A 12,975-nucleotide genomic window follows, 5' to 3' on the forward strand; every position below is an offset into this window, starting at 1 on the left:
CATCCTCAATCATTATAGAAACTCTTGTATTTACAACTTAGAGATGATATATCATACATAAGAACACCTAATAGTCAACAAGTGTCTTATTATTACCTATATGCATGAACCTATTTCTTGAGATTTTCATTCTAGTAGGTTGGGTTACTATCACATTTGACTTTTGTATTAGGCATAAATCTCATCCCCTTAATGTATTTTCTATTAATTTTTTATTTAGTGGTTCAATTAAAGGATTGACTAGATTCAACTTTGATTTAACAAAATTAAGAGTTATTTCCTCTAACTCAAGTAGCCGCTACACAATATTGCGCCTTAGGCATATATGCTAATACTTTTCATTAAATATTTATTTGGATTGAGCTTATAAAAGTAAGACATGATGTAACAACGTTAAACTTGATTGTCCTCTTATTATCTCATTTATACATTAATATTGATTTGGGCATTCAACCCACATCACTTGCATTGTATATGACTTGAGTGCATTATAAGTTACACATAAGATACAAGTCATAGATTCCTTGTAAGATAATAATGTGCTTACAGTCAGTTAATAAATTTGGGTAATTCAATAGAGATTGTAGTAAACTACCTTATATTTAGAGGGATGAATTATCTTGGTCATCGAAATAGGGTTCCTATAAATCCTCTATTTTGTCATCTTGTCACATTCCATCTAGGATTGATTTCTACACCCTTTGTTGCCTTATTGTACACTTATGTTCATTTTCTGAGTTGTTTTTGAGCTCTCATCGGTGGTCCACTATAAACATGTCAATCACTAGTTTTTTGGATTTTCTGTGAGAGACATTTTGAAGACATTAAGTGGATCACAATCTTGATTTTGGTGACCTTTAATTCTTAGTTTAGGGTTTTGTTTTTGATTGATTTACAACATATTTAGGTTTGTTTAGACTTTTAAAACCTTAATGTCATAAGATAAATTCATGATTTGAATTAATTGATAATTGATTTCATTTTCTTTAAAGATGTAAAATGAAGATTTGGTATTTGAAACAACAAAGGATATTTTGTGAATATAATTTAATTTGATTCAATCTTTTTTTTATTAACATTATTTTATAAATATTAATTATATTTATTAAATGGGTAAATTAAATTTTAATGACTATTGAACATATTGTTTTTTATGTACTTTGAGTTTATTAATATACCAAAACAATTATCGTTTTTATGCTTCATGAACCAAAAATAAAATAAAATAAAATAAAATTTGAGTTTATTATAGCTACCTAATTCATGTCTTAAAATATAAAATAAAATGAGTTGTTTCTTTTTAATAATAAACATGCTAAAATAATAATCATTTTTAGTATATTATGAATCATAAATAAAGTCTATATGCTATTAAAATTCACACTTGAAAACATGAAATAGATTATTTTTCTAACCAATAACAAATATACAACTTATATGATTTCATAAAATAAAAATAAAAAAACTCCTATACTCGACATTTACATACTCTAAAACACACCAAACATAACTCAACTAACTTATGTACCAACTATCCCTAACTTTTCCATTTTTTTATTATTATTAAACATAACATCCTTGCTCACCAACCACCCCATCCTCCTACTGTAGCCTACCTTTTGGTTGCCTAAAGACCACTTCACCGCAACTGGATAAGTTGTCCTTGGCAGCCCCTCACATCAAGCCATAACCCTAGTCTTTGGTAGTTGCCCTAGTTGTGCTTAAGAGTCATTTGCCAACCCATAACCTAGCCATAAGACAACTCATCCCATAGTTGCCATAACCTCAAGGAGATACATCACTATCACAACCAGCCTCTATCAAGATCAATGTTTTTAAAACTGAATCGGTCATTGAGCTGAAAAAGTTACCAGATCACGATTTACTAGTGAAGCCGACGATCGAACCGGTGATATCATAAATATACATATTTTTATATTATTAAATTAAAAATAATGTTGAAAAATAAAATAGTAAATTATGAGTGACACATTGTTTTCATAATTTTTTTTAAATCATAATATTTTGATTAATTTAAATTTAAATTTTAAATTTTAAAATTTTAAAATCATAAAATTAAAAAAATTACAATTGTAAAATTAAAATAAATAATAATGGAAATAAACTAATAAAGTAAATAAAAATATAAAATATAAAAAATCTAAAAATTTGAATGAAAGACTCATAATATTGTGTTTTTATATTTAAATATTATTTCTTTGTGTTAATATGATGCTAACAAAAAAAAAAATTTCTATATATATATATATATATATATATAATTGGTATTCTCAATCAATAACATACTTATATGTATATAATTGATATTTTAAATTTTTTTACTTTAAAGCAATGGAAAGATCAACATTTTTTTGACACATTTAATGACCAAATTTAAAATTCATGAAATTATAGCAAAAAATTTAGTCATAAACTTTGACATTTCTATATTCAAAATTTGAAATTTCAAAAGTCTAAATTATTGTTTATGAAAAGTTTGAATGTTACAATTTATTTATTAAATTATTGTTTATGGCAAATTGGCAACTTTCAATGTTATAGGTTATGGCCACTGTTGGGATGGCGTCATCGTCGGATGGCGGCGGCATGTTGGGATGGCAACGACATTGTCGTTGGGTCGACAACGTTGTAGGATTGGAGCCGAAAGGGAGTGACAATGGTGTCATCGTCGGATGGTGGCAGCATATCGGGATGGGAGCGGCATCATCGTCGAGCCGACAATGTTGCAGGACTGGACCTAAAAAGGAGTGACAATGGTGTCATCGTGGGATTGTGGTGACATCGTCGAGATGAATGTGGCATCATCGTCGGGTCGACGACGTCGCATGACTAGAGTCAAAAGAGATGACAGTGGTGCGGAGCAACGAACGTTTGGGAAGGGGATGGGTTCAAAGGTTGAAATGATGTCGTTTTTAAGGGGAGGAAAAAAAAAATCTTTTGAAATGTTCGATTCATCTAAAATCGGGTGGGTCAATCGGTTTACCGATCTGACCACCAATTCCGGAGGTTCAAGGGTGGTTTAAAGGTTGGTCGACTCAAAGATCCGAACCAAACCAGAATGGTGGCGGACCAATGGTCTAGTCTGATTTTTAAAACCATGATCAAGAGTCGTGCAGTAGCAGTCCTTATTGTCGATGGTCATCAATACCCACTTTCTTTTGTAATACAACCTACACCACTAACATCTCTACTCAAGCTTTAGTTTCTTTTCCAAACCAAACACCACAATCCTCAGCTCCAACGAAACCCCATTTTCATCGTTCTTTAACTTGCATAACACAACAACTCCACCAAAGCTTATTTATTCTCCAATCTGCACACTACTAGTTACTTTACAGAAGTTTATTATTTCTTTAAACCAAACACCACACCCAACAGATCACTGAAACCTATCATTATTCCTATAATGCAGTTCAATCTCACTCACTTGTTTTCGTTTTTTTTTTTAGGTAGTCGAAGATGGATTCTCCATGCTCCTCTCCGTTGGTGGTCCAAACGTAAGTTTTGGTAGGATGAGCTAGACTCTTTAGATGTCAATGATGTGGTGAGAAATTTAGATGTGACAATTTATTTATTTATTTTCCCTACACCATTCAGTTGTTCTTCAACATTGCAAGCCATGCATGGCCATGTGCATTATGTTCATTGTATTTATTTCATTCATTTGATTAATTTATTGGTTTTGAGTATATTATGATTATGATTTTGGTTTTATTCTCTTAATGTTTAAGCTTGTATTCTAAATATTTAGACAATAAAAAAAGTAGGAAAATTAGTTTTCAACTAAGGCTGTAGACCCCCATTAGAGGCTCACTTTCATGCAGCCTGTTTTGCCAAGTGTCACAATCCCATAAGGCCACTTGTCGATTCGTGGATGGCTGCTGGGAATCAGAGTAGTGGAATTGAGGAGCAATGAAAAAGGGACACCTGTTAAGGAATCTTGGAGACCGTTAGTGCTAGCTGCCAGGAGCGTATGAGAGAGGAGGCTTCTGGTGGCAGTGGCAGGAGGTAGTGGTGCTTGAGGGGTGCTTTTCAGAGTTGGTTAGGATACACAGCTAGGGGGAGGTCTGGAGAGAGAAGAAAAAAAAAGGAGGTTTTAGTTGAGGGTCTCCAGGCTGGTCAGAGAAAGGAAAAAGCTACCGGAGATGGGAGAACCTGGGGGGAAAATGAGACAGGGAGGCTAGTAGCTTTAAAGGGGGGAGGATTGCTTGAGAAACCTATTGAGGAGAATTCTGAGCTGAGTATTGACACGAGACGAAGTAGTGAGTTACAGTCGAAAGCACCCAGCCGAGGAAGAGATTTTCAGGTTTGGTTACCATGGTTTTCACATATGTTTTTCACTCTTCGTACTCTGCCTATCTCATTCTCTGTGATCTTAACTTTGCTTGTTGAGTTGTTTTGGTTGGCTGATTTTTTTTGGTTAAATATTTGAAGAGCTTGTTGAGTTTTGTGCTCTGTTTTTTGTGAATATTCTTTGTTTTTATATTTTTTTAACCCACTGTTTGTTGGACCTATGGATCAAATGATGAAATGGGTCTGACATGATTGTTAAAGGCTTCATGTTATTTTCCTGTTATTATTCTTTGGTTTCCTCTGTTTCTCTTGGGATGTACATGCTCGGCTGGAAATGATCATGAGAATAGAAGCTCTTTGGAGTTCTACACTGGAATTTACGGGCTTGAGAAGTCGAGAATCAAGGAGATATTTAATCAGGCAAAGGAGAGACAAATAGAATAATTTCAGACCATGGGAGGATCGGGAAAAGGTTTTATGCTATGACGCAGAACGTTACGAAACCGGATATTCATGATTTCGGCAAGCTCAGTAAGAAGCAGAAAATATTGCAACTCTCTGTTCTGGCATTCTACAACACCTTCTATATGCTTTTGGGAGATATCAGAAAAGGAACCTCTGAATCTTATATGTTGCTATGGGCACTAATTACTGGCAGCGCCAATACATCAGGGAGGTGTTGCAAAAGGTTAATCAGAAAAAGAGGCTCCGCATAGCCTGTGGATCTCCTGATCATTCTTCTGCTTATATGAATGTAGACAGCCAATATTCTGATGAGCACGATAAATTGCCTGTTATTGAAAAGAAGCTCCACGCTAAAATTCCATCTCAAGAAATTGTTCCTTTTTAAGTGCCGAGTTTCAAATGACACTCGCATTGATCAATCTGGCAGTGTCGGGGAATGCTCAAGCCCTCCAAGTGGACCAATGGATAGTGGATGCTGCTGTAAGGACCCGGAACTTAAACCTGAGGATGCTAAGGATGGAATCATAGCACTCATAAATCAGATTCAGTGAAAGGAACACATGAAATGGGTTAATTTTAATATGTTAAAGAGCATCGGAAAGTTAGTCAGCTTGAATCCATGGGAGACGCTCTGAATTGGAACCAATGAGAAGTCTTGTTTATGGGCAGCTAGGAAATCCCCAAGTTGATGGGAAACTCCCAATCCTTGTTGACGATAAACTTACAAAGAGTTTTATGGAGGAGATAGCTTGTGGTGCTTATCATGTTGTAGTTTTAACTTCAAGAACTGAAGTTGCACCCGGAAGCAACGACAAGAAACGGGAGCAGATTGGTTCTGTGGGTGAGTTTGCTTTCTCCAGCACCGCCATAGCCATCTCTCTTTCCGGCGTCAGTGGCTTTAGTCTTCTTCTAGACTGGGTGCTGCTGGAAGTACTCGAGCATCAGAATGCCCAGCTCCACGCCGCTGTTTCTATCGCAAGAGTGGCAACTGCCATCGCTGCAATAGCAGTCGTCACAACTGCCTCCTCCGGAGCCGAAAGGGACGGGCAGATGGTGAAGATCATCACGGCGGTCACCTCTGCCGCCACTCTCGTCGCCACCTAGTGCATGGAGCCCGACAGTATCATGACCTCGATGGCCGCTGCAGCCACATCCAAAGCAAGGGGAGAGAAGCAGAGTAAGCTTCAAGGGAAGAGAAAAAAGCTTGAGCAGAGGAAATTGAGTTGGAAACAAACAAACTCTGGTTTGAGGAAAGCATTGTCTGGAGGATCAGTTACAGCTAGCATGGCCATATCCGATACAATGAGGCATATCCGACTTGATGTTCCCACTGTATGCGTTGGACTAGCAGCTAGTATGAGAGCATTCTTGCTTAGCTGTGGCACCAAGGGAAAGAGATATAGCTTTCCAAACTCAAGGATCATGATCCATCAGCCTCTCGGTGGAGCTCGAGGTGGGCAAACTGATATAGATATTCAAGTATGAAATGCGGGGTCCACAGGCCTGTTTGGTCGGGAAAAGAGAGAATGATTTCGAAGTTTAGGATTTTTGCATTTAGATGAGAGAGTTAGGTCATGTGAGAAGAGATAAGGTTCTAGATTATGAAAAATTTTAAACCACACAGGATCTCATGTAGACATTAAAGCATCTAGTAAAAAATTGGGAATTATGAAATGGTTACCTTGATTGATCCCATGGAAAGCCATTCCTGTGCTCCATTGGTGTTCAAGGATACGCTCAGTTTGTGATGAAGTGAAAAATCCGGGTTCAATGAGCTCTTCCCTTTTCTACACCCAAATTCAGTCCTTGTGTGTGTTCCGAAGAGTTCGTGCAGTACGTGCTCTTTTCAGCCCTTAAGAGAAAATAGAACAAAATAGAACATAACAGAAACCTTGCATTTTTCCCTTATGTGTATATATATATAAATTAATAATTCATATATACCACATATTACACACACACACACAATTTGGACCACTTGACTTAATGGGTCAGTCAAGTGAATTAGGGTGAACCCATAAAAAATCAAGCAATAATGTGTCCAACCCTATTATGGACCACAATACAAAAATTAAAATAACATTAATTTATGGCATTATCACATTGATTATGTAAGTCCACCCATAAAAATTCCAACAATTATCCTACTTGGACTACATAATCAAACATCACAACATATACATAATCATAAATCAATGTCCCATAGAATCTCATCAAAACAAATAATCAAAAGCAATCATACATGCTTCATTGCTTGATTCACAAGGAAATATACAATAATAGCAATCATTCCAACAATAGCATAATATAACAATACTAAAAATGACTCCCACTAACTTAATGCAACCTAGGCTTCCAACAACCCCATTTGGGATACATGTTCCTGAAACACAACTATGGTTAAGCCTTTTGTTAATGGATCCGCCAACATACCTTTTGTGGACATGTGCTCAATATCAATAAGAGACTCTACCACTTTCTCCTTAACAAAATAGAACTTTACATCAATATGTTTGGAGTGAGAAATACTTCTAGTGTTTTTAGAGAAAGCAACAGCTGCATAATTATCACAAAATAATTTCAGCGGTCTAGAAATTGAGTCAACAACTCCCAAAGCTGAAATAAAATTCCGCATCCATATAGCATGACAACAAGCCTCATAACATGCCACATGCTCTGCTTCCACAGTTGAGGATGTTGTAAGCGTCTGCTTGACATTTTTCCAAGATACAACTCCTCCTATCATCACAAAAATATAGCCCGTAGTGGACTTCTTATCATCTATGCAACCAGCAAAATCAACATCACAAAACCCAACTACATCAAGTATGTTGGTGCACCGATATATCAACATTAAGTCCTTAGTTCCTTGCAAATACCTAAGGACCTTCTTAGCAACTTTCCAATGTTGACTCCCAAGATTGCTTAAGTACCTTCCCAACATGCCCACAACAAAAGCAATATCAAGGTGTGTACATACTTGGCATACATAAGGCTGCCAACCAAAAATGAATAAGGAATGGTTCTCATTTCCTCTCTTTCATCATCATTTTGAGGACACTAAGTCTTTGAAAACTTATCACCCTTCACAATTGGTGCTCTAGTAGAACTACAGTTGTGCATATTGAATCTCTTCAATATCTTCTCAATATAAGTTCTTTGAGACAATTTAAGCACCTCATTAGTGATTATTACTCAAAAAGAGCATATTTTAGATAATAATTCTCATGAGTTTCACGTCTTTTGAGTAGTAATTATGCCTAAAACACTCAATTAGCATGTTGTTGCCCTTGCAAGAGTTACTAACAAGTTTTATGAAGTTTTGGAGTCATTTCAAGGTATGATTTTGATAAATTGATGACAAAAGAGATGAATCGAATTGAAGAAAACAAATAAAGTTGATGATGATCCAAATGCATAATGAAAGAAGCAATGCAATCGGTTTGGATTGGGATTTGGAGCTTAATTGCAGGTGGTGGAGATGGATTAAAAATGAAGAAATTGGAGAAATTGCAAGGAGGAGTCGAAAAAGCCTGTTTTTCAATTTCGCATAGTCATGCGAAATAAAATAGAATAGGCTTGGCTGCAGCACATAAGGGAAATGTGAAAAATGATTTCGCATGACCATGCGAAAATTTCGCATAGTCATGCGAAAGGCTCTAGCAAAACGAAAATGCAGCTAATGGACTTTCCACTTCGCACCATCATGCAAAATTGCTAGGGGCTCGTGCGAAAATGCATTTTCTCCAGATTCCTTGATGAAGAAGCCTTCGGAAGACCTCTTAGATGATGCCAAGTGTCCACTTGACCTTGGCCTATAAATAGAAACGTGATTGACTCATTAAAAGACTTTTTGATACATTTTCTAATTGTAGAACTTTTCATACTTTTTCTCTCTATATAATTCTCCAATTTCCTTTAGTTTATCTTATTTTCTCGGTAGCCAAACATGTCTTGTGAGATCAAATCTCCAAGCATGAGTGGCTAAATCTTGTTTTTCTCGGAGGAGGGAAGATCTAGAGGCAAGATCTATGGTGAATTAGAGAATTAAGCTTGAATTGCAAAGGTAATTTGATCCAATTGATTGAATAATTGAAATTTGGGGATTTTTCTCTTCAAATTGTCTTGGATGATTACTATAATGCAAGCTAGGTAGATTCATCAAATTCTTAATGCTAGATTTGATGAGATTGAATAGTTGCATTGTGTGAATCATCGGAAGATAATTTAAGATGAATTGAATATATGATTTGAATTGATCTCTTGGATTAGATTACCTAATTTGAAGAGAAATTAGATCTAGACCTAAAACTAAATCAAAAATCGGTTTAGATGAAAATTTAGGTTTTCAATCTAACTTGATGAAAATTAGATCTCAACACCTATTCACCATGGAAATTGCTTTCTAGAAAATCCTAACTCCGAGAATTTCACCTCTTATTAATTTTCTTCTCTTTTACACTTCATTTTCCTCTCAATTTGAATACATTGTTTTTTTGGAATTTTATCATGCAATTTCAAGTCAATTTCACTTGATCACAATCATTTCTTATCATCTCATTCAAGCCTTAATTACCAAGAATAATCCATCCTTGTGGACGATACCTAAAAACCACTATACTACAGTAGTTTGTACTAAAACCACTTTTTGATCGGGTACAAATTGCTATAGAAGAGTGAATTAGGTTATAAATTTTGTTTTGATCCAATAAACGACAAAAATCCGAGCGATCAATTAGCTTTATCACGAAGAATCTTTATGCCCAAAACATAAGAAGCCTCACCAAAATCCTTCATGTCAAAATAGGTTAACAACATGTGCTTTGTCTCAATCAACAAGTCAGAATCATTTGATGCGAGTAGTATATCATCAACATATAAAACAAGAAATATGTAACTACTCCCACTGACCCTCAAATATATGCATCTGTCAACTGTATTATCTTTAAAACCATTTTGGGTGATAATCTTATCAAACTTTAGATACCACTGCCCCAAAGCCTGTTTAAGACCATAAATTGACTTATTGAGCTTGCAAACTAAATCTTCATTTCCAACTTCTACAAAACTAGTAGACTTCTCCATATACACGTCCTCATCCAGATCACCATTCAAGAAAGTTGTCTTGACATCCATCTAATGTAGCTCTGAATCAAAATGAGCTACTATAACCATAATAAGTCTAAAAGAGTCTTTGGTCGACACAGGTGAGAAGGTTTCTTTAAAATCAATTCCTTCTATTTGATTATAACCTTTAACCACAAGTCTAGCTTTGTATCTCTCTATTCGCTCGCTAGAATCACGTTTGGTCTTAAAGACCCACTTGCACCCAATTGGTTTACAACCATGTGGCAATTCAACCAAATCCCAAACACCATTCATATACATAGAGTTCATTTCATCATTCATGACTTCTTTCCAAGAAGTGAATTGAGGATAATGAATTGCTTCTTGATAAGTGACTGGATCATAATCATCATAATCATCATACTCATGCTCCTGCAAATAAATCATGTAGTCATCTGAAATAATCGGCTTACAAACCCTCTATGATCTTCTCAAAGTAATCACATCAACAACATTATCATCAACATGAATGTCAGGTTCCACTTGATCACCATGCTCTCCTTGATTAGTGGTTGGCTGTTGGACAATAGGAACATCCACATTTGGAACATGAGATGTGGAAAAAGGAATTATAGCATGCTCTTCTCCAAAAGGTATCTCACAAGGCACAAAATTGGGATCAACATTAACTTCATCTTCAAAGTATACAACCCTGTCTGACTCAATGATCCTACTGGTATGAGATGGACAATAAAATATGGAACCCCTTGATCCAATGCAATAACCAACGAAGAAACCACTAATGGTTTTAGGATCAAGTTTCTTTGACTGTGAGTTATATGGCCTAACCTCAGCCTTACATCCCCAAACATGGAAATTGTGAAGGCTCAGTTTTTTCTCTGACCATAGCTCATAAGGTGTCATAGGCACAGACTTACTAGGCACTTGATTCAAAATATATGTCGCAGTCCTTAAGGCTTCACCCCATAGAAATTATGGTAGGGAGGAATTAGACAACATGCATCTTACCATATCCAACAATGTGTGATTCTTCCTTTCTACAACCCCATTCTGTTGAGGAGTGTCTGACATTGTATATCTAGCATCAATGCCACATTCCAACAGAAACTTAGCGAATGGTCCAGGATTCCGTCTAGTCTCATCATATCTCCCATAATACTCACCACTTCTATCAGACTTCACAACTTTAATGGGTTTTTCCAACTGCAACTTCACCTTAGCCTTAAAGGCCTTAAGCACATTTAGGGAGTTCGATTTCTCATGGATTAGTTCAACATAATAATATCTAGAGAAATCATCAATAAAAGTGATGAAATATTTATAACCCCCTAAAGTAGTTGGTGTCAAATGACCACACACACACACACACACACACACACACACACACACACACACACACACACACACACACATATATATATATATGTGTGTGTGTGTGTGTGTGTGTGGAATCAAGTCTAAAGTACTTCCACACCTATCAATCTTCTCATTTCTGGTCTTAGCTGTCATTTTCCCCTTTAAGAAAATAACACAAGTCTCGAAGTCTGAGAAATCAGGATTGGAAAGCACACCATCTCTAACCAATCTCTCTAATCTTTGCCTAGAAATATGACCTAGGCGTTTGTGTCACAACATGGAAGAACTCAAATTCATTCTAGCACGCTTACAATCAACAATAGAATTAACAGAAGATGAATCACATAAAGGACCATGATGCAAACTGAGACTATAAAGATTGCCAAACAAAACACAATTGCCAATTAGAACTGAGTTGCTAAAAATATCCATTTTTCCTCCTCCAAAGTGGAAAGAGTAACTTTGTCTATCCAAAATAGATACAAAAATCAAATTCCTCCTAAGTGAGGGTATGTAAGCAACATCGTGTAACAATAAAAAGCTTTTAATGGCCAATCTTAGCTTTATCATGCCAAAAAAATTCTACTTTCACTTTGCTTCCATCACCCATATACACAAATTCTTCATGCTTTGACGTCATCCTTTTGTTTGTCATCTCCTGCAAAGAATTAGTAACATGAATAGTGGCACCAGTATCTAACCACCAAGAATTGGCATGAACATCAACAATATTAGTCTCAATCATGTTTGCATTCATATTAACCACAACTACAATTTTACTCTTTTTTTTTCTCTAGCTAATTTTTAAACTTGAAGCAATCAACCTGCTTATGCCCAATCTTGTGACAAAAGTTGCACTTCCCTTAAATTTCTCATTCTTTGTAGCATTAGAAGAAGCAGATGCATTAGAGGCTCCTTGACTCGAATTCCCTTTTCTCTTAAATTGCTTTGAGCCTCCAGAATTCTTGTGTGGAGGTTTTTTCTTCATATTGTTCACTTGGTCAGTAACAATAGCAAGAAAGTGAGTCTTATTTTTCTTTAGTGAGATTTCATGTTGCACCACAATGGACATCAACTCTTCCAAAGTTCATTCTTCCTTCAAGGCATTATAAGTCAACTTCACCACATCAAAAGAAGTAGGAAGAGACTCAAGTATCAACCATTTCAAGAATTTCTCACTCAACTCCACTTTCATCTCATTTGCCTTGTTGAAGTAGTGTTTTAGCTTAATGATGTGATCTCTAACCCTACCTACTTCCTCATACATAGTGGTTGTGAGAAGCTTCAAATAAGTTGTCATTTCTACTTTATCAATCTTGGTATAATTGACCTTCACATATTCCAAAAAGTCTTTGGTCCTTTCCGTCTTTGGCACACATTCTTTGATAGATTTATCCATAGTGTATTTCATCACCATCAAACAACTCCTATTAGAGTTCTCCCATTTCTCATAAAAGGATCTTTCATCTACAGATCTCACATCAATGGGCTTACTTGACTCATCAACTCTCAAAGCCAAGTCCAAATTGTGTAGAGTCATATGCACATTAAAAAACTCATACCATTCTTCAAAATTATTTCTAGAAAAAGGCTTGATGACAGACAATTGAAAAGTAATTCCAGGATTGTTAGTAGCTGGAAAATAGCAAAATTAAACAATATGCATGTTATTACAAAATCATGCTATTTGCTAGTTTTCAGAATTTTTCAATTTACCAATAGCTTGGAATTTTGAAATTCCACAGCGGTAAA

At 35.7% G+C, this 12,975-nt stretch overlaps 1 protein-coding gene across 1 annotated transcript; it reads right to left on the reverse strand.

Moving 5' to 3' along the window:
• Window positions 1–12,310: 12,310 nt before the first annotated feature.
• Window positions 12,311–12,763, reverse strand: LOC117920609. The gene has a single exon (XM_034838216.1). It carries the CDS (start codon window positions 12,761–12,763, stop codon window positions 12,311–12,313), a length of 453 nt encoding a protein of 150 aa, XP_034694107.1.
• Between the last annotated feature and the right edge of the window lie 212 nt (window positions 12,764–12,975).

Source organism: Vitis riparia, chromosome 8 (genome assembly GCF_004353265.1).
Source record: "Vitis riparia cultivar Riparia Gloire de Montpellier isolate 1030 chromosome 8, EGFV_Vit.rip_1.0, whole genome shotgun sequence".
NCBI lineage: Eukaryota > Viridiplantae > Streptophyta > Magnoliopsida > Vitales > Vitaceae > Vitis > Vitis riparia.